Raw genomic sequence first — 23,566 nt, 5'->3', positions numbered from 1 at the left:
TCTTAAATAATTATTAATAATTTCCCAGCAAGCCTATTGTGTGCCAGACACTGTTCCAAGAGTTCTACATGCCTTATCTCTAATTCTCACAACCATCCTGCTTGGTAGACATCATTTTACAGAGATGGATTTGCTCTACAACACTTGGGTTCAAGAAATGGCACATTTCTCTAATCAAGATACTACTCCATGTGAATCATGTTTGATTGACATGGGTTCCTGGGAACTCAGAAGAAAGCACTCACAACCCTCAGTCCACCAGGTCCAATGTCCAGGCCTAGGTGGTCCATTCACAGGCGGGCGGCTCCACTTGCTCCAGGACTAGAATGGACAAAAATTGTTCCTGTTACTTCCCAAGCCATATCTTAGTTAAGTCCTCCTGGTGTACCTTCACAAGCCTTATCACCTCTTTCCGAAAACACCGCCATTTTCCCTATCTCTGGGAAATCTCCCTTCTCTTTCCCAGGGCAGGGTTCCTCTGCCTCATCAGCTCCCAGATCCAACCCCATCAATTTTCCAGAAGTCTGGGTGGGAGGCTGTCATATGAGAGCCTTGCAACTTCTGCAGTAAGCCATTAATGATCTGAGGCAAGGGCATCCACCTACCTTCTTGGAAGAGACACAAAGTAGTAAGTTAATAGACCATCCTGCCATATTCAGATACCAAACTGAGGTTCTGAGAGGTAAAACAAGTTGCCCAAAGTCACACATGATTTTGCAGCCAAGTTTCAATTCAAATCCAAGTTCATCTGGCTCCAAGGCCTAGAGAACTTTTTACTATTCCATGCTGTGTCTTCTGGGATAATTCAAAATACATCACAGGCCTATGAGACTTTTTATGACATCTAAATCATTCTAAATGAAATGAAATAATAGAAACACTCATTGAACTCCAAGATTTATACAGTGTTTTCACTTGAAATCTTTCAATGGTTATCCCAAACCTGGTATTCAAATGGCTATTTTCCTCTTACACAAACATACATACACATATGTGCACACACAGACAAGCAAAGAGAGTTGTTAAAATCATTAATTTCCAATATCATTTTGCAAGTAGAGCTCCAAACTCACCTAATGAATTATTCACATTGACATGCATAGACAATTTAATCTCACTTAATCAGTCTTAGTGATGGCATTATAAAAAGTTCTAAGTTAAAAATTTTAGTCATATAAACATCTGAATAGCTTACAGGAAAACAGAAAAGGTTCTCAATAGAGCAACGGAACAGTATTTGCCTTAATACATAAAATTGGTCATTATGAGGTTAGATAATGGTGAGTTCGGGGGCCTGGGTTCTAGTCCCTCCTCTGACAATAACTATATTAACTTTGAATGAAGCACATGACTCTCATCTATCCTTTTAGCTTTCAGATTTTCTAATTCTAAATTTTTGCAAAAATTTGGTATTTCACTTGTAACATTAATGATTTTTCTTGGTCAATATTTGAAAAGCAGTGCAGTATGACAACATGTGACAGAAAAAGGGGATCAGAAAAAGGGAAATGAAGGAAGAAAGAAAGATGGGGCAGGGGGAGGAAAGAAAGGGAGGGAGGAGGAAGGAAGGAAGGTAGGAAGGAAGGAAGGAGAAAGGAAGGAGGGAGGGAGGGAGGGAAGAAGGGAGGAAAAAGAGCGAAGAAATATTTTCTCATCATAGAGGAAAAATCTTCTTGACATGACAGATGCAGAGAATATACAAGGTAACATTCCACAGGTCCCAGTTTGGGTTTTCTCTCCAGTGGCCTAACTAAGCTAGGTCTTGATTTTCAAATTGGACTGTGTTTCAAACCAGCAGAGGGATTCCTGCTGTAGTAATTTTAAGTTGCTGACTAGCATTACATAGCCTTCTGTGTCACTGATTTGTTCTATCTTTAAATCCCAGTTCTCCCTCAGGTAGCTGACTTTAGGCAACTTACTTAACATATAAACAGCATTTTCGAATCTTTATATCAGGTATAATAGACCTAGCTTATCAGAGTGTTGTTCAGATTATAGGAAGTGATGTCTAGTGCACATTTATCACAATGCCCAGAACATAATGAATGCTCAATATGTCTTATCTATAATAATTTAGAAAAGGTTATCAATAATATCATTAGTATTATTGGTCAATGCTGGACTGGTATATTGTAAATTCCTTATTTTTCTTGGAGACACTTGAAAGCAGAAATGGGCCTCATCAAATAAGTCTAACCCAAGTGCCAGTGCATGACACATGGTAAGGGTCAATAAATATTTCTTGAATAGGATATACACTGAACAAATGTCAAAGACTAAGTGAACTACGAACCACTGCCACATCTCCTCCCCTACCCCATCCCTTAAGATATCCTAAGAAGCTCTTTGCCAATAGGCAACTGTGATAGTTAGGTTCATGTGTCAGCTTGGACAGATGGTGGTGTCCAGGTGTCTGGTCAAGCAAGCACTGGCCTAACCGTTACTACAAGGACATTTGTGGCTGGTTAATTAAACCAGAAGGCTGGTTTATCAAATCATCAGTTAATTGGCTGCACCTTGACTGATTACATCAAGGAAGGGTGTGTCTTCCTCAAGGAGAGAATTCAATCAGCTGGATTTGATCCAATCAGTTGCAGACTTTTAAGGGAGAAAGAGAGAGGACCTTCCCTTCTTCTTTGACTATCCTGCAAAGCATTTCCTGAGGAGTTCATCAAACACTTTCATTGGAGTTGCCAGTTTGCTGCCTGCCCTGCAGAATTTGGACTCGTGCATCCCCACAGTTGCGTGAGACACTTTTATAAAACCTTATATTTACAGATATCTCTTGTTGGTTCTGTTTCCCTAGAGAACGCTAAATAATACAGCTACCATGCCATCCCATGTTTGTTTTTATCTGTAACATACATGTGATCTTCCAGAACACACCATTCCCATTCCCTTCTCCCTCAATAAAATAATTCACTGATCCTGCCACCATCCATGACACTCTTTACCTTCACTCACACAGACAATGCACCTGATGACCATCTCTCCTCTTCTTTCCATGGTTGTTACCAGACCTCTGCTCCCCAAGCCTCTACCTACAAAATTTCAAGAGCAAGTAGGGAATTCTAGAACACGGCAACACATCAAGGGTTTCTTTTAGTTACCAAAGCATCCTGAGCTCCTGTGATCTCTTGGTTGGTGACCTATAGCACAGAACCAAAGATTCATTAAGAACTCAGATGCATTCATATGACATCAATGATGATTCCCTTAAAAGCCCTTCAGCAAAAGGCAACTTTTATGTTCACATTTGGACAGTCATGAGCAAAAGGATTTCTTCTCTAATATTTGCAAGGACTTTGTGACTAATTTGGCATGTGGAATTTCTAAAGGTTTATAATGAAAAAAATCATTAGAAGAGAGTTCTAAATGAAGTTAGTTGCTAAAAGAAGATGCTGGCAAGCTATATGCCAGAATTTTCTTATTACTAACAGTCCTATATTGTCAAACTTCAAATCACCATTAATTCAAATTTTTATAAAATAACAACATTTATAAACATCAAGATCCTAAACCTACTCTTTTCATATCAAAAGAATGTCACCAAGAATGGCTTTACTTCTTCTCCAAGAAGTCTTTATTTGGGCACAGGATGGCAAAAGAAATTTGCTGGGTAAATCTAAATCCATCAAAATGCAAAATAAATAGGAGACGCTGTGAAATGGTGAACGTCCTGATTCTGAAGTATTTAATTAAGCTTCAAAATGAAAAGGGAGCAATGAGCTTTTCCCTTCAGAAAGAGAGAAATAGCAGAAATCACTTTTGTGTTTGTACTGAAACGGGTCCTTTGAGTACCCTCTGTAAACATTAAATAATGATCACAAAATATCAAAAATGAAGATCTCATATTATTTATTGAACTGGATCTCATGCTCGCAAGAAGGCTTTTAAATCTGATTCTCAAAGGACTTTATAAATGCTCTCTCATTATTGTTCACCTTCATTTGAAGAGGCAAGTATCCCCATCTTCATTCCAGAGTTAGGGCTAACAAAAAGATTGAACGAATTATATAAAGTTGTGTCAAAAGTCTAAGAAAAATAGAGACTAAGGTTTGTTTCTTTGAAAAATTAAGCATCTTATTATTTTTTGGAGGGTTTTTTCACAAACATACAACATTTTCTCCGTGCACCACGATCCAGAAAGAAAAGTCACAAAATATAACTGTGCTAAATAAAAAAAGTGTGGTTTCCAGATCATTTTCTATTCTGTGTACCCACCCATGTGGCTGGAGTTTGAAATGCTATTTAAGTCTCGTTTTCCTTCAGAAGCTAACCTCTGTGGAATAAAATGCTGTTAAGAGAAAAAAAATCTTTTCCGTCATTTGACTTTAACTTATGATAAATTAGCTTCAACTAGTTTCTTAGAAAATTGCCCAAGAAAAGACTACAGAAAATTAAATACCAAGACTTCAAAGAGGCAAACACACAGCCTTCAAATTCTGACCTCAGAGAATAATCCTCCCTTTCTCATGCTTTGGAAAGATGTGAGTAAAGAAATTGTACTAGGGCATGGTAATGAACCATCTTTCAAATGACTTTTCTATCAATCTTCTTTTCAAAGGGTAATAAAGTGATGATTATTTCTTGGCAGTTTCTGGGAAGTTATTATCTCATTTCAATAGTCACCAGTGAAGAAGGGCTGTTACTCTGGCATTATCACTGATGATGATAAGGGCAAGAACTGGTTGAGAATTCAATAGACAAGGTATAGGTTGTTAAAGGCTATTTCCTGGAAAATTAAAACAGAGCAAGATCAAAAGAATTGTGTTGGGTCTTAAGGAATTGGTAATCATTTTCTTCTAGATTAAAAATGCAAATCTGATTTATTACCTAGTGAACGAAATCCACTATCATTTGAAGCTTATATTATTCCATTCGACAAGTATGTTTGAAAGCTTATTATGGGCCATGCTTTGGGCTAGATGCTGGTGACTGATTGAGAGGGACAACAAGACATGGCAGGGGCATCTATGTCATCAGTTCTAGACCAGGGTGGCCCATCTCATCTAAAAGTACAATAACTCACAAAAATAACAAATTATTAAAAAAAAAAAGCATGGAGTAAATGGTTGTTGGGAAGTCTTAGTCACCCAATACTTATTTTGCAATGCCACAGAAAATAATAACAGGGCAAGAAACACCCAAAACCGTATCTGACTTCGGTCCCCAGAGCCATAAGAAACTTTACAATAGATGGGGCAAAAGTCACTTCAGAAACTGCCTGGTGGAAAGAAACTCCTGTGAGAAATGGCTCCTGGAACCTGACTGCCTCTCTCATTCCCAGAGTCAAGTCCCATTTGTGATATGGACTTGGTGACCATATAAGAATTCTGCAGTCCATTTCTCCTCGGTGGTTCCTAAAACCATGGCCTCTTATTTGGCTTCTCTTATCCGGTCTAAACTTTTTGCCCACTGGCAGAAAGGGTGATGGGATATACCCTTAGATTCAGCATTTGTTCAGAAGTTGAATTTTTTTTTAGCACTAACTAGAAATCCCAACTTAGATCAAAAACAAACAAACATAAAAAGAAACATGAGGCTAAACTTTCTGAGGACAAAGAAAAGCTATGTTCACCAGTTACACTTGATTAATGTAGTATAGAAAGGGCAGTTAATGTTGAATAAAATTCAATGAAAGAATGAATGAATTCTCCATACTTTGTATGCATGAATACTCAAAGTCAAAATGTTACAAAGGTATCTGCATGTAAGCAATCCCGCAGAGACCATAATCCGGTGGTTTATCTTTTTAAAATTCTATTCTGTTGGTTTTTCTTAAAATAATAATAATAATAAGCACAACAGAGAAATTTGAAATCAAACTGTATTTGCTTTCAAGTTCCATTCCAAGTAACAAATATTTGACCAATGAATTAATGCCTTTAGTTTGGCCCCTGGACAAGCAAACTCTACCTCTTTCCATAGTTGAATACAGCACTTGAATTGAGTACCAGTAGATTCCTTATTGATTCACAGAATAGGATAAAGCAGTTAAGCCCCTAAAAAAGCATTAACATTTTATCCTCATTGCTAGTCAAGAAATCACTCAAATTTTCTCCCACCCCACCTCCAAAAGCAAAGTAAAAAGGGTTTAAATTAGCCCTTGTGCAATGCAAACTTATAGGAGTATGATACAATCACTGGCATACTAAATCCTTCTCTTTCCATCCCCCTCTGGCTGGGCAATATTTTCCCTGAAGTATAACCAAGAATGCAGGAGTGTAGATTTTAAAAAAAACAGGCTTAGTAGCAAGTCAGCTAATGTAAGGGCTAAAGATAATGATAAGGTGAAAATTTTCAAACCCAAGAGGTTTGTTGCTGGTACACTGGAGCACTTCATCATAAGAAAAGGAGCAGGGCGAGGAGACAGGACTCCACAGCCCTCCCTCACTCCCCCGTGTGCAATACGGGCTTGTTCTGAGGTAGGGCAGCTCGGCCCTAAATGTACAGTGTGGCTGCCAGGAATCCTTCCGTTCGTGCCTCAGAAACCGATTACATATTCTCAGGCTGTACTTGAAAATATATACAGTGCTTTACGTAAGCCAACGAAGCATCACTGGAATGAAGCAAATGCCTTCCAAACACGTTTTCAGTCAGAAACCACATCTTTCCCCATGGGAACTGATGTAGAATAATTAAGCCTGTAATATTACACATACAGCTTTAGAAAAGGGAGTGGCATTTTAGAGGTCGACTTAACTCTCTAACTGATAGTACTTTTGAGCTTAAGGGAAGGGAAAATATTTCTCAATAATTTCCAGTCTTATATATCCTTTTCTCTTGTGGAAAATAAAAGAAAAAAAAAGAAGGAAGACAGGGAGAGAGGAAGAAAGAAAGATAGATGGATGGATGCAAAGTGTTTTAGATTTCCCTTTTCCTTTCTTTCAAAGATGAAATGCCCATGCATCATATGATTCCCTGCCAGTACTTCAAATCCATCCAGATTTCATCAGGAAACCAACTTTTTACTGGTCAGTTTGTATAGAAGTATGCTATAGTCTATGCAAATACACCTCATTCCATTTTTTCACCCTGTTGTAGCTATTCAAAGGCCTACGCTACTGGAAAGGAGAGACAAAGAAGTCAAATAACTTTTTTATGTACATACATATCTATATATGTACATAAATACAGTATGTGGGTGAGGTGATGAATAGCATTGAGGGTAGGGTCTGTGCAGAGTGAGAAAATAAATTAAATTCATCTCGCTGGTTCTTTAGTGTCCAACGGTTCCAAGTGACCAGCTAAAGTAAAGCTGTATGGAGAAGCAAATATTCCCAGCTGACACGTCCAAGTGTCTTCAAGCAGAACATGAGAACTCAGAACATATGCAAAGTACCCTGCAAAGAGGCCGCGATCCAGGAGAACCCATTCATCATACACCAATGAGGCCTTCTGGCAGGGGGAGGTGTGAGGCCCAGAAGGTATATCCCCAGAGACCGGAGGTGTAAGGTCCTCCTGATAGAGGCTCTGGTGCCATCAATGCCCTGTTACCACAGAGCTCTGGAGACAGAGGACAACAACCATCATCTTCTTACAGTCTTGTGAGGTATTCTGTGGGATTACTGCCCTTTTCCTTTGCTGAAGGGCCCTCAGCCGGTTTCAATTTTGTCTCAAGTCCAGAGGGTGAATTTATCCTTCCAGGGGTATAGTCATTCCTTTTTAAATCTGCAAAGACAATTTAGATAGTTATAGGGGGTGCTCACGACTGTACAGTTCCACACGGGTAGATTAGGCTTTCTCAAGTGCTCCAAGAGAACTCGGCTTCCTCAGGCCACAGACCAATGGAACTCAAACACTCAACCATGTCCAAGCTAAAAGTCCCTCCCCCCGAGTGCCCGTGAGTGACCCTCGTTCCCTAACGCTGTCGAGTCCTATAAGGCACGACCTGGCCAGAGCTAAGTGATCCCAAACTGCAAACAGGGCATTTCCACTGTTGGGGGATGGGCAGGGCCAGGGATGGCAGCCAAACTGGTGGACTTCAGATTTCAGTGGTCAGTTTTCTGCAATAAAGATTTATCTCAGCTTTGACATCCACCTATAAAAGCTTCATCCAGTTATCAGATCCGATTCTTCCTAAAACCTTCTTCTGCCATTTGAAGAAGGAAATTCTCAAAAGAAACTATAAATACGGGTAGCCTTTGGAGAGAGAGAGGTATGAGGGGGGCAGTCTTTAAATTTGTATGTATCTGTTTGTGCTTTACTGATTAAAGTTTCTAACCTTAAACTTCTATGCCTCGTACTATTGTTTTAATGTTAAATAGGGATCATAGTTTAATAATAGCCCACATTTATCAATTGTTCACTATGTGTTTTATATATATACATATATATATATATATATATATATATATATATGTATATACGTATATATTACTTCATTCAGTTCTCACACCAACTTTACAAGATAGGTGCTACTATTGTCCCCAGTTTACAGATGAGGAAACTGAGGCCCAAGGTAGCATCTAGTAAATAACAGAACTAGGATGTTACCTCAACCTGTCTGGCTCTGGACCCCTTGCTCTTATTCATTATCCTAAACTGCCTCTCTTTTCAAAAGAAGAAAGAAAAAAAAAAGACATAATCAAACTTAAAAAAATCATCCAAATCCTATTTCCCAGGCTAACCTCTTTAATTCAGATGACTAATGTCTGAGTATTGAGGATATTTCTTATTTCCACTTAAATGTGCTAAGGTGTTGAAAAAAATATGAATTATGTCTAGAGATGGAACAGGTATTGAATAATTCACTCAAAGCCCACCAGTGTAGGTAAAAATATTATTTCAACCTTAAACATATAGAACAGCTAATGGACACAAGGAAGGGAAGCAACCAGTTCTGCCTCAAGTCTCCCTTCTCCTGGCTGATCAGATGCACTGCCTTTGTCTCTGAGCATGGGAGCCCCATCCCCTTCCTGGGCTCCTGCCAGTGTACTGTGGACAGATCCTGGCATGTAGATTGCTGAGAGCAAGTCCTGCGGCACCTAGAAGCTGAGAGTTACGGTCTTCTCCTTGACTGCTCCAACCCACATGCTCACCACCGCACCGTAGGCCCCTGGCTGCCTCTATTTCCCACTGGAAACAGTGGCCTGCTCCCAACCCCAGCCTTTTGTTATGTCTTGCCCACCAGAGCTCCTCCAACCTCTGACTCCAGCAAGATGAGAAATTGCCCTGCTTTGTTATAAAGTTACCCTTGCTCCATCCCAGGTTACAAAAGATGATCTTTTACTAATTTCCAATTCAGGGTAGGATATGTACTCTAAGGCAGGAAGGGTCACTTGGCTTAAACTATGTAAGTGTCCTTTTTAAGGACAAGTTTGGCATAACCTAAGAAAAACAGTGAGCAAGCTGAGGCAGACATAAAGCATCCCTTCCAAAACAAAAGTAGAGTGTAATCAGGGGTCACAGAGCCAGGAATGCCAGTTTAGGGGGTTGGGGTACAGGTTTTGAGCTGCTTACTTTTCTGGTAGGAATACTTTCTCTGGTGACTGTACTGGTTTCTGAGAAAGTGCAACATATATCAAATCAGGAAAACATAACAGTAACACAACAGTTTAAAGTGGTGGGTCTTTAACTGAAAACAGACTACTTGATTGACGGCTGCTGTTTCCCTCCATCGTCCAACCTCCCTCCCAAGTGTCTGATGGGTAAATAAGAATACAGTAGAAACAGTGGGCACCACTCTGCAGCCATCAGCCAGGAGTGGGCAGGACCCAAGGGGAGGGGCAGACCCTGCCTTGGTTCAGTTTTACCCCATTTAAATTGGTAGAACTTTTCTCTTGGAGTGACTATAAAAAGTGTCGGACCCAATGTTGTTTTATCACATTTTGGCAGAACGTGGAATAAATCCCTGTCCTTTTAATCCCTTCAGAGACTTGAAAATTTTGCAGTTGGAAAGTCAGGCCTCAATTGTGAATGAGATAAGATTTTCTTCTCCATCCCACGGTATGCATGTTGTTCTATGGCAGATTTACTTGGAGAAAAACAGAATTGTTTGGGGCATACCCGGGAGTTTCAGCTTCCGGCAGCAGGAGTTGCAGCAATGTTTTGCAATGAAGTTTCTAATTGCATCTTCCCCTAAGTTGGCTGGTCCAAACACCATTCCTCTTGATCTAGAGGAAATATCAGAATATCAATTAGATCACAGCTAAGAAAAAGGAGCTCAACTAGGATTCCCTGAGATACCGAACAGAATCCCATAGTAACCCAGTAAACTTGAAGGAGCCAACAAAGAACAGAGCACTTGGGGGAAGCAACGATAGTAGGTTTGAGAATTTAAAATTCAAATGCACTTAAATCTTTGTACCCAACTCCAAGACCTACTGTGAAACTCATTTCAGCACTAATCTGATAGAAGAGAGAATTTTCTATGTACCACATTAAAAAAAAATACAGCGAGATCCTTTTTAATGCATATGGGGTGAGAGAATGACATTCATTACCAAATGTTCTACTAGAATACTCGAAAGATAATGTATAAAGTAGAATAAATTGGCTACTGGGACGTACCTTCTAAAAAGATCCAGAAGCATTGTTTCAAACCCAAATGCCTTTCTAAAAAATAATGAGTGTCCTCAAAAACAAAACCTTAGATCTAGTGCTCAGCACTCTTCCACTAGCTGCCTTCCACCATGCAACTGCTATAACAGTGCTCTCTTGTGGGAAGTGTTTGTGGAAGTCAACTACATATGCTAAATGTAGGTGACAAAATTGCAAATAGAATCAATACATATTAGGCACATTTTGGGTACTATAATTATAATAGATCCTTAGCAGATTCTAGGGTCAATGCTCATTCATTATCATATCACACATAACCATTATTCTCTAGACTTTGACACTCCACACCACAGAAGAGAGCACACCGGAAAGACTCCCAAAGAAACTTTATGAATGCTAGTATTTTATTTTAATGACATGCAGAGTGGAAACAGCACATTTTAAAATCTGAACTCAATTACCGCTCTTAAATACCAAGTCTTAAGAAAAAAGAAAAGCAAACTATCACAAAAGGAAACAATAAACTTTGCTTCTAAGGAATGCGGTTTTTCAAAAGGGACGTGGTATAAAAATGGACTTTTTTCCATCCAAGTATTGAAACATTTATCTCAATTTCCACTTCCTTTTGGCAGGATAACAGTAGCTGCTCTGAAGATGTGCCAAGCTCAGAGTGAGGGCTGATGTCAGTTTGATCTCAGATTGCCTCTTTGCTCTGAGGCGAGTAGGTTGAGAAAATCCCTTGGGAAGACAAAATGAACAGGCACCCAGGATTAACTTTCCTGGTCTCTAAATCGCTCTTACAAAGTACAGCTCTGGTGGTATTTACCAGGCTGCAGAAACTGGCTCTTGTTAACTCTTCCTGTCTTTCAGCCCATCTGGTAAGAACCACTGCAATAAGGTAAAATTGAATGCAACAGAAAAAGGCAGAATTACTCTGTATATAGTACCAGAACTCTACGATGCTGATAAAATACAAAATGAAGGTGTTATTTTAATCATTAAAATTGAAGAATTCCTTTTTGTATTATGTCCAGATGATCCTGTTGGAATATTTCACTCTTTTGCATTCCATACCTGTCATTCTTCCCTCCGAGTAAAGCATGAAAACTCCCAGCTTAGAGAGGTACCTGAATCTCAAAAGTAAAGCTATAAACTGAATCACTTCCCCGCTATGAGCTTTGTGAAATTTAAGGCAAAAGAATCAAATTTACTGTAAAGTGTCTATATTAGGGGTTCGACAACTTTTAGTGCAGGGGAAGGGGAAGGAGAGTTGTAACATATTCATTTGCATCTATACCCTCCAGCATGCTTAGAGCCTTGCAGTCTCATAACCAAGTTTAGAAAAACACAACTAGCTGCTTTCCAGATTTTTCACAACACAGGAAAAGCAGGTGGTAGTCTTGTTCCAAATGCAAGGAAACGCTAATTAGGGCTATCTATACATAGATTTACTAAAGAACATCTCCTCATCGTTTCATACTTGTCAAATGCCCAAAATGATCAAGGCAGTGAGCTAAAAGATACAATCCCCAAAGGACCACTAACCAAAGCTCAGTGACCTGGGAACAAAGTCCTGTGGCCAGAAAGGATTGGGGGAGAAGGTACAACGATTTTGTCTTCACAGGCCAAAGATTGTAGAAAGTGGAGACAATAGGCATTAGAGACAAAATTAGAAATTACACCGCAAAGGCATCTTCTCTTTTGATAAAGAATCCATTCTCTTTCATTGACCCCTTCTTGTAGGCAAGATACAATCTTCACCCAGCCTCTGTTATCGCATTTGTGAACTGGGGCCGAAAATGTTTACTTCCAATGTCATTAAGTTCAACATAACATATGTAAAATCATTTGTTTAAATAAATGCTTCCCAAATGTTAACTTATACCAGATCACTGAAGAGCGTATCTAAATTCAGATCCTAATTCAGTCGATTTAGGGAGAGTCTTGAGTTCCGCAGTTCTAACGCTCTCCAGGGGATGCCAATGCTGCTGCTCCATGAACCACCTTTTGGATGGCCAGGGCCTAACACATAGAAGGCACTCAAAAAAGTGAGCCTGGTTGAACTAATCAGAAATAATTCCCCACCACTGTGAGTAAATAACACTTCTTGTGTTCACCGTGAAGGGCAATTGCACCTGAAATTAGGTGACCTCACAAACCCAGGCAAGTCACAACGATGCCATCCTCTTGGTTGCCAGAATTCCGACCCTCAGGTCATAAAAAATAGTTCGCTGGAAGACAGAGGTTCCGAAATCTGGTAGCCCACTAAAATCATAAGGGGAACTTTTTAAAACATACAGACTTCAGATACCTACCCTCAGAGATTCTGATTTGATGCCAATCCTGAGAAGCTTTTTTTTTAAAGTTTTCCCCAGTGACCTTAATAGAAATTGAGACCCACTGCTCCATAGAATGCAATTGTATACTCAACTGTCAACTGAGATAATATAATCTTCTTAAAATTCTAAAATATGGGAATATACAGGTCCTATTACACAACATCTGCCAATGTCAAAATAAAATAAACAATAGCCAGAGTTCATTATATATGCAAAAAATTTTCACTTCAAAATTATTAAAGGAAATACTTGTAGTACAAGATTCCTATTACAAACCCTTGGGCACACACGGTTATTGAAGAAATAATATTCTTAGCTAAAACACTTCAGCTCTGCTAAGGTGAAAAATAATAAAACCTTTATGTGCACCCTCAGGGTTACAACATTGACTCCATAGTCAAATATCAAAGGAATTGGATGCATCATGGGCAAAATGGGTGACTTTCATGTTCTGTAGCTCATCTAGCCCAAATAAACAGCAAATATACTTTTAGATGGACTCCCTGCATAGAAGCCTACAGATGGGACCATATTTATATTAAACAACTAATTGAAAGAACGGAGAATTAAAGCAGTGAATATTTAGCATGAGTCCTGTATGGGGAAAAAGTAAAAATTTTAAATTTTATTGTATAGGGATTGCCCACTTATGTAATTTGTACACATTTTTTCTACAGCCCACAGGCCAAGTATAGACACTTAAGGACAACAAAGAAGTAAAAATGTTATATGACAGTAATTCTCAAAGTGTGGTCTCCAGACCAGGAGGATCATCATCATCTAGCAAGTTGTTAGAAGTGCAGATCATTGAGCCCCACTCCAAATCTACTGAATCAGAATTCAAGCATGCCTGATGCTCCTGCTGTTTGAGAACCATTATTGCCTGCCACGTTGATCAGTCCTTAGTCAGCACCATCACCCTCTCTACTCCACCTTTAACACAAGAATACAAGTTCAGAGCTCTACTGCCAAGTCTTCCCAAAAGCCTGGTTATGGAATAAGATGCTCATGAGATTGCAGTAGACATACAGATCACTTATCCATCTATATAACTTAAGCTTCAGCCCTGAATTAAGTCAGATAATCTGATACCTCATATTTAAGCCACATGGTTTTGGCCTCATAAATTTGCAATTCCTGAATGACATACTTTATGCCCTCATCTCTCGCTGAATAGGCATGTCATGGAAAATGCTGTCCATGTTAAGACATTGAAAGCCACAGAGGAAACTGTACTTTTCCTATGACACTAATTGTTTTCATGTCATAAAGACTGGAGGTGCTGAATTTACTTGTATTTCACTTTGTTTGGGGCCTAGAAAATCAAGAGTCAAATCTGCAATAAAATTCTGGCTAATGCATTGGATTTTATAATTTTCATTTGTATGTATTAACCCAAGTCCAAAGTGAAACTTATTTTATTTCCATACTTTCTTTTTGTCCCAATTTCCTAATCTATGTTTTTTTAATCATATTATATTGGGTATGTATACATAAGCTGTCCCAAAACTTTTCTAGGATCTACACAAGAAATGTATATACCTATAAATCATAAAAAATGGCCAACGTGACAAACGCAATTTTCTACATGACAACATCATAAATTAACTTACTGTTTGTCTTCAGGTTTTATAACAGATGGATCTGTCAAATTTTCTCCAACACCTCAAAAGAAGAGACAAAATTCATTTAGCAAATGGGGATTTCATTTTCTCATACATTCAAGAAAACAATAATTAAATTTTCCTTTCCTTTTTAAGCTTATATTAACTCTGTAGTAAATTAAATATCATATGGATTAAATGCGCTATAAAAATCTTGAGGAGTGTTTGAAAATTTTAGTTAATGCACCATTCCTGCAGCCCCCCTCCATTCTGCCATAATAAACTTCTAGGCCATATGAATGTGTAAGTGGAGTGTGCGTGGTTACTGATGGAGGCATCATCACCCATTTACCATTTGTATATACTAGACGTTTTAATTTTATGTTCTCTCATTCTCAGGAATCATAAAAGAAATGTATTCTTATCCTCATGACCTCATTTCACCAATGAGTACATTGATGTTCAAAGAGATTAAGTAAATTGTCAGGGGTTGCATGGTCCATAAATGCTACAACAGAATTAAAACTCAGGTCCGACTGAGCCAAAGCTGTGTTCCTTCCACTGCTCTGTGGCCTCCTCTGATGGCTCCATCAGGGGTCATCAAGGCTCAAGGTACTATGAGGTTTTAAAGGTGCAACCTTCACTCCATCAGAGGCACATCAAATGCTAGCTATAGCATTTATAAACAGTAGAATAAAAGAAACACCAAATTCTTGATCTGGGTGCTGGTTACTCGAGTGTGTTCGGTTGTGAAAATTCCTTGCGATGTATGCTTATGCTATGTGCACTTTCCCGAATTTATGTCATCCTTCAATAAAATTTACTTAAAAAAATGAAACCAAAGCATAAAAGGATTGCATAGATGTAATTTAAAGTTAAAATTTTCCAAAACACAGCTCTAGACTAATTTCCAACAGTGGGAGCATTGCATAGGAAAGCCAATCCAGCAGGTGGATTACACCATTTGGGAGCAGCCAATGATTTCTGAGCTCATTCTCTAAATCAGCACTGCATCTTTTTGCTTGAAAGAAACCAGCCTTGTGGGAAGATGATTTAAAAATTATATGAAATTTATAACACTGTTTTATATTCTACTGGTGAAAAACACTCATGTTTTCTAGCCATTATTTTTTTTGTTTTTGGTTTTGTTTCGTTTCATTTTGTTTTGTTTTGGCTATGTTCTAGTTTTACAATATGCTAGACTTTTCACAAGAAAATGTAATCCTTATAGTTACATACCTTTCCCCTAAGAAACTGACTTCCTCAGGAAAATGAACTGCTTAGAGTTGAGATTTTCAATCTTTTTGTATCATGAGCCTGTTCGTCAGCCTGGCAAAGCTAAGTGATCCCTTTCTTAGAAAAATGTTTTTAAATGCATAATTTAAATACATTTTAAGTTAATACAGGATTACAAAGGAAACCAATGGTACTGAAATACAGTTATCAAAATACTATTAAATTGTTTTATTGTAATACATGTGCTTCTTTATTAAATACATTGAATAACAGGCTCTAGCACAGGTCTAATAACTCCTTTAGCTTTCAAGATAAATATAAACAGTATTTTGAGATATCTGCCACAACTGTAACATGCTACATTAATATTTGTAATTTCTGTTGCTGCCAGTTACAGGTACTGCTAATCCCACTGTGGTTTGTTGCCAACATTCATAATTGAAGGAAATGATTAATTTCCAGTTATACATTAGTGAAAACAAAGATGTAATTTGTTTTCCCATCAAAGTTCATAGATCCTCTGAATTCTATCCAGGAACCCCTTATGAAACCCTGGCTTAGAGTTTCTCTTTGTAGTTGATTTTGAATTGGGAAAGGAAAAGGAAGGGCTGAAACCAGTAGGGGGGTGGGGAGGCGGGGCGGATAGAGGGTGGGAAATGGGGGGGGGGGTGCAAAATTTGCCTTGCTCCTCCCTTGTTCCTTTTAAAGCAAAAGTGATAGGAAGAGGCTGAATTCTTCATGCTTTTTTCTTTATACATGTAAGAAGAAACACCCTAGAGAGACCCTGCTTTTCCAACCAAAGACTAAATAAACACTATGAAAACCAGAAAGCTATTCCAAGTACCATCAATAGAGAGAAATCCTTTACATGCTTCAATCATATCCAACTTTAAGCCTGAAGTTCCCAGCAAAATTGAAGGCTTTAGGCTAATGTCTGAGTAAACTGTAAATTTAAGCTGGGAAGAAGCACAACACCTAAAGAGGTAATATCAATTGGGAAAAAGGATGTTTGGGAGGGGAAAAACTGTCTGTCAAAATCACATCAGCTACCTTCTATTTTAAATTTTGGATACCTTTCTTTGTGGGAAACTGAGTCTTCCATGTTGCCTGAGGCATATCTAGGGTGGTGGCTTAGAACGCTGAGCCGCAGGCCTGCATAGAATGCCATGCAGGCCCACCCTGTAAAGATGTGTGTCTTGTGACTACCATTGTTTTAAACCTAGATTGTATTCACCTGATGTAAACCTAGATTGTATACACCTGATGTAAATATAGGTATCTGGTGGGCTCTCCCCCACCTGAGCACCTTTAGCATAGACACCTGATCTTCTGAAATAAATAGCTGGAGCAAGGCTGCATTGTCGTCCACTTAGCACGAGATGCAAGTGGGCCCCCTGCTCCCTTAATTCTTAGCTTTGTGTCCGTGTCTCATTCCTGCGTCGCCCTGTCAGCAATAAGTGGCGCTTGAACAGGGACCTCAGTTCTTGCGGAACCTCAGTTTTCTCATGCAAAAATGTGAATAATAATAGGCCTTATTATTAGGGTTTCTGAGAGGGCTAAATGAAATATTGGACGCAAAGTACTTAGCAAAGTGTCTGACCCTCGGAAAGCTCAAATATGCTAACTGCTGTTATTGTTATTATTCTATTAGAGGTCTCTCTGGAAGTAAAATTGTATTTTCTTACCATTGGTAAAAAATATGTTTCTGATTATTTCACTTCCCTAAAGTACTATGTTTCCTAACGAACAGCACCCCATATAGGAATGAGGGTGAAACAGTAACCACAGGCTATTAACAGAGTGCCGCCGACAGTATCCCCCAAAAGCAATCTGGCCAAAGAGTGACATATTTGGGGACCCTCAACTAGCAGAAGGACATTCCTACATATGAGAAAGCAGCTCAGAGTATCAGCAGGACCATCAGTGTCACGTGAGCACTCAGCCCCCATCGCCCAGCTGCATAAGAGTCACCAAGTCAGCAAACTTTAACATCAGAGCCCATTCTACCCTCATATTCTCCTAGGTAGTGGAAACCATGGAAGAAAAGCAAACTTCTTAACATCTAAAAGTCCCAACGATAGCTCTGTGCCAGCTTTAACAGAGTAAATACCTATGCACAGGTAACAAGTAGCATGCTCTTGTGAGAACTCAAGAGGCTTGGTTTCTGATCCCGACAACTGTAGCTACATCCATGAACTTCTACTTCTGTGGAAAGAAATTACCTCTCTGTAGCAGCAGAACTGATGATGATGATGATGTTGCTGCTAAAGCTGACTTATTATGGAAACTTCTCTGTTGAATAAAAAACTAATATCTCTAAAACTTCTTTGAAAAATATAATGAGCTAAAAAAAATGCTACAGACAACTGTCATTTGAAATGGAATTGTTTTTAAATTCCCACTGACGGACATTAAATGCCGGATTTTAAGTGCAATGATGATTCAGGCCCCTGTGTATAGAATCTTTAAATGGAAACTACAGCATGATTACAAATGATTAGAAATTGGTCAAGCCGGCCCTTCTCACATTTCAGCTTCCTGGCTTGGTTTGGCAACTCCTGATTTGACTGGTACTTCCTTGGAAGAAAGTTTGGAGGAGTAAAAATTCAGAAGGAATCAACAGCCTGCGTGTGTCCCTCTTCTTCTTTCCCTGAAAGCAGCAGGGAACCACAGGAAGCTCAACAGGGCTTCACAGTTCAGGGGTGGAAGCTGAAGTACACCCAGGACCATACAGCTAAGAGTAGGATCCAGACAGCTAAGGGTAGAATCCCAACAACTAAGGATTAACCTCTGTTTTAAAGATCTGCACAGAGATTAATAATTATAACAGTAATTAATACTTAACTGTGCATCAGGAACTTGTCTCATTTCAGTCCCTTACCACCCTTGTGAGATAAGTTCATCATATAATTTTCTCCATTTACAAATGAGGGAAGAGGGACAGAAGGTGGTGGCCCACAGACACACAGCTAAGCCAGGGAGCCAGGATCACTGGCTCTAACTGCTACTCCCTAGCCTCTCAATCGCCACTCGTCACCTCCCAGCAATGCACAGCCTGTCTCCAAGGACTAGAAACGTAAATGCATTACATATAATAGAAAACTATTCAGGGATAGTTTCAGGGATTTTAAAAATACATAATTACATTTTCCTCATTTTTTCCTTTCCAACCTGGTTTGAATTAAACATGATAATGCACACAAGCCTTTAGACTAATGCCTGGCACAAAATAAGCACTCCATAAATGTTAGCTATTGTTAGTAGTAGTATTATTATAACATTATAATTACTATTATAGGATGCAAATTTTTCCATATATTCAGGCAAAACTCTCTGATGAGTATCTCAATTTCTTCATGTTCATTCTTCATGTCCTCTCTTCCTTTCCTTGAAGGTCAATGTGTTGACAAAGTCTATTTGGAGTGGCCTATTTCTGCAATTAACATAATTGCCCAGTAAAAGACTAAAGTTAATTCTCTTTTCCCCCAAAGATCATCCACACAGATTTGTTCTGTTTAATGTCAGTTTGGATTACTAATAGCCATAAAAAGCCCCAAACATAAACATCATTAAAGGAAATCCTGTTCAAGTGGAATATAAAACACACTGTAGACTCGTGATTAATTCCTTAAAGTTTTTCTTTGGTTGTTTTTTTGTTTGTTTGTTTCTGGTTTTGCTTTTCAAACAACTCCACCCAAAACTCAAAGCACTAACACTCAAGCACAGGTGAAAAAAATCAACCTTGTCCCAACCTGAGCTACAAAAACAGACGCCTGGGATCAGAGCTCTGGGTTTCCATGGTACAAGAACTTGCTGGTTTACAAGCTGCATAATCTTGGGTTTTTGTGGGCTTTTTATTTTTTTTAACTTTGTTTATATTGTTTCCTAAAACATTGTGTTTGAAAGTTAGAATTATAATTCAACCCTGTGAACATTTACATCCTTGAGCATGTGGCACCAATTTCCCTCAAAATGAGTTTGCTGTTTCACTGGGCATTGCTAATGTTGTCCCAGGATTGCCTGCTTCTCTCTGCTGTCCCCAGCCTCCAAGCCTTACTCTCAGCATAGGATCCCAGGACTGGAGAACTGGGACCGTTGGAGAAGACAGACAGAAGGCCGGAGTTATTTACATGTGCCCCAGCATGGATATGTCCTAGAGGCATGAAACTTTTTAAGAAACAGAAGACAGCATGGTGAAAAGGAAAGAATACAGATCATCAAACCAGCTTAAGTCTGTATTCTGGCTGTCCCTTAAATAGCTGTGCAAACTTGGGCAAATTATTTAAACTTTCTGGGCCCACGTTCCCCATAATACCCACCTCGAGGTGCTGCTTCTGGGATTAAATGAGATAAATTATATGAAAGTTCCTGGGCTAAATCCCTTATTCAAAACCAAAGCCCCAGTCAGTGAGCCCAAGGACTAAACTTTGACCTTAATATATATTTCGTTCTGTCCCTGCAAGGAAAGCCTGCTAGAGATACTCTGTTTCGTGCCGCAGGATTAAAAATCACATGTGAGGTGTTGATAGTGGGGAGATGCACTGATCAAAGGCTTCCATTAAATAAGAGTGCACTGTGCTGCCTCTCTCAGACTGTGTGTGTACATTCTTGAACTGTCATATCAAGGTACACAGCAAAGAACAAGAGAAAGTATAAATTGCTAAAGCAATGAACTCAAAATCCTGAAAAATGCCCAGAATTTACACTTTCCTGTGTGTAAATGCATGCCTAAATTTTAATAGTGTACAAAAGACCAAGAAAAAGACATAAAATTGGAAATTTTGGTACAAGAATTCATTCCCCATTTAGTTCAAAGTTTTAGATGACTTTAAATATTAAGCAACTAGTCATTTCCCTAAACTTTTTTCCCCTTGATCTAAACAGAAAACAGTGGTAGGTGCCCATGATCATCAGTGCACCACGTCTCTGAAATAAATGGCCTTACCTTCCTTCAAAGCTAGATACAGCAATGCACACATTGCCCATTCTGATTCTTGCAAGATCTCGATCTCTTGGGACATCTGTCTGGTTGCTCCCACTTAGGAGAGTTTCTCAAAAATATAAATTCAAAAATTGATACTACCTTTCAGTTCTCAAGTGGAAACAAAAAATAGCACACACTGTCAAGGACTGTCTACACAGGAAGGCCTTAACTATGGCACCAAGCAGAGAAAGAATTGGGTGTTTTGTGGAGATAAATGTATATAACAAGGGCATGGAGAAAGCGATCCCTGCTCAGTGCTTCCTGAACTTTGCCTTCTGCAGGCTTTTTCAAGTCCTGCGCCATCAATCACCTTGCAAATCTAAAACCAGCAACTCTCCCCGGGTGTACTCGTAGGTCCAGTGAGAGAAAGCCAACATCAGCTCCTCCAAGGTGTTGCTGGGGACGATTTCATCACCGTTGTTGTTGTTGTACTTCCGGAAGTCCCCGGTCATATACTTCTCAATGGTCAACCACTGGTTGGCTGAATGGCAGTAGATCAAGAAAACTTCCAGGAACCTGTGAGGGGAAAAAGGCAGCAAAGGACGGGGTGACCTTACTAAACGGCCAGGAACAGGTAAGACTACCTAACTCTGATGCAGCCTCGAAGCACACACCCTTGCCCTTTCTATGGAAGGAACAGAATGCAAAGATTGGGAGGTTTTTTTTCCCCATGCTAAACCCCCACCCATCCCCTTCTCTTTGAGGAAACTTTCCACCTCTTTTATGAGTACTGGACCCAATTTTTCTTGCCATGCTCTATAAAGTTCCTTGTAAATGAAACAATAAAACTTTACTTAAGTCCTCAGCACCGAATTATGATCTGTCTTGATCAATGAATACAAACGTATGGAGATGCTCAAGTGAAAGTAACAAGAATTCTTATAAAGCTCCTAATTTCCCTAAGATATTGGGAGAAAGAAACTATGCTTAAAATAGAAATGTTTTTTTCTTCCATAACATTCAACTACACACAGGGTCTGTTGTTTAGCATAATTGAGATGTTCATTTTGGCCTCTTCCTGAGCTTCTCTTTCTCATTCAATGAATTAAGCCAAGTTATCCCTGGGACATCTAATTCTCTTTTCACCAGTCTGCACAACCAGAAAGAACTCAAAAATAAGGTCATGGAACACCCAGGGAAGTGAATCTCCCTGGCAACGTGGAATATGACTCCCAGGGAGGAATGTAGACCTGGCACCGTGGGACGGAGAACATCTTCTTGACCAAAAGGGGGATGTGAAAGGAAATGAAATAAGCTTCAGTGGCAGAGAGATTCCAAAAGGAGCCGAGAGGTCACTCTGGTGGGCACTCTTATGCACACTTTAGACAACCCTTTTTAGGTTCTAAAGAATTGGGGTAGCTGGTGGTGGATACCTGAAACTATCAAACTACAACCCAGAACCCATGAATCTCGAAGACAGTTGTATAAAAATGTAGCTTATGAGGGGTGACAATGGGATTGGGAAAGCCATAAGGACCAAACACCACTTTGTCTAGTTTATGGATGGATGTGTAGAAAAGTAGGGGAAGGAAACAAACAGACAAAGGTACCCAGTGTTCTTTTTTACTTCAATTGCTCTTTTTCACTCTAATTATTATTCTTGTTATTTTTGTGTGTGTGCTAATGAAGGTGTCAGGGATTGATTTAGGTGATGAATGTACAACTATGTAATGGTACTGTAAACAATCGAAAGTACAATTTGTTTTGTATGACTGCGTGGTATGTGAATATATCTCAATAAAATGATGATAAAAAAAAAAAAAAAAAATAAGGTCATGGAGAACTTCCTCGGATGTCTGGACATTTCCCACTACTAATGGGACTGAGAAGAGATTGATAGAAATTCCTACTTAAAATGAAGGTCCTGGCTACCAAGATTTCCTCACCTTGGCGTGTAGGGTATTGTTTGTGGTTTCACTTGGTTGAAGGTATAGATCAGTTTTTGAGCAGCTCTTTGTTGTTGAATTTCCTACAAAATAGGGAGCACTGATAAAAAATATTGGCTTACTGTCATCTGCTTGCTAATTAATGATCACAGATTTTTCGAGGATTCCCAAATGTCATTTTAGCCTTATTCAGCTCCCACCACCCCTTTAAAGCCAAAGTTCTGCAAAATAAAAATAACAAAAAGCCATCACCTCCAAACAATAACAGGCTACCCTTTGGGTTGGAGATAGTGGCCTGAAGTCAGGATGTACGCAGCTGCCCTTTTGCTCCCACATCCGAGTTTGAAACTTACCCTGAGACACAGATGGAGCACGGTACTCTCCCGGAAGATTTTATGCCATGTCTGCACAACCTCAGGAAGGAAGGACTTCATGATGAAAACCTGCCCTGGCTTGAGAACGTCGTTCTCGGACCAGGTGCTGATGACTTTCATGGCCTTGCGGAGGCCGCCATCCATCTCCTGCCGGGACAATACCTGGATCATGGCTGCCCTCCCGCGCTGGGACCAGGAGGACATGCTTTTGTCAAGGTTCAAGGGGGAGCTCTCCTCCAGCCTGTACACAGTCACTTCTTCCCCCGCTGCAAGAAGAGGTGAGGGCCAAGAGTTAAATGAGCATACAGGGTCTGTGACATGGAGGCTCTCCTAAAATCATGTGAGAGTCAGTTCCATTGCCCACATTATCAGAAGAGAATGGGAATTTTACCTCGGCAAGGACTGGAGCAAAACAAGGACATGGAACTGGGGGCAAAGCATCAGAGGAGATGCAAGAATTAAGTTGTTCTTATTGTTGACTTTTACAGGACAAAGACAAAAATCAAAGCAGCAGAAGATAGTGCTTCTTTTGTGAAAAGCAAATACTTATAATGAGTTCATTATCATTCCCCTAAGCAACCTTTTCAGACAAATTTTTCCTAATTGCCCCTCCCACAAATTTTAATAACACATTTAT

At 39.4% G+C, this 23,566-nt stretch overlaps 1 protein-coding gene across 1 annotated transcript in view; it reads right to left on the bottom strand.

Moving 5' to 3' along the window:
- Positions 1 to 5,177: 5,177 nt before the first annotated feature.
- Positions 5,178 to 23,566, bottom strand: part of TRPM6 (transient receptor potential cation channel subfamily M member 6) — a 146,904-nt gene continuing 128,515 nt past the window's right edge. Inside the window, exons 34-39 of the mRNA XM_037797533.1 lie at positions 22,909 to 23,195; positions 22,556 to 22,638; positions 20,980 to 21,185; positions 14,459 to 14,510; positions 10,012 to 10,118; positions 5,178 to 7,674 (exon numbers count right to left, since the gene is read on the bottom strand). Of these exons, the coding sequence (XP_037653461.1) occupies positions 7,541 to 7,674; positions 10,012 to 10,118; positions 14,459 to 14,510; positions 20,980 to 21,185; positions 22,556 to 22,638; positions 22,909 to 23,195 (869 nt within the window). The 3' untranslated portion in view covers positions 5,178 to 7,540. The remainder of the gene's footprint in view (positions 7,675 to 10,011; positions 10,119 to 14,458; positions 14,511 to 20,979; positions 21,186 to 22,555; positions 22,639 to 22,908; positions 23,196 to 23,566) is intronic.

Source organism: Choloepus didactylus, chromosome 10, assembly GCF_015220235.1.
Source record: "Choloepus didactylus isolate mChoDid1 chromosome 10, mChoDid1.pri, whole genome shotgun sequence".
NCBI classification, from domain to species: Eukaryota; Metazoa; Chordata; class Mammalia; order Pilosa; family Megalonychidae; genus Choloepus; species Choloepus didactylus.
The sequence above is the reverse complement of the archived record's forward strand: the minus strand, read 5'-3'. Positions and strand labels throughout refer to the sequence as shown.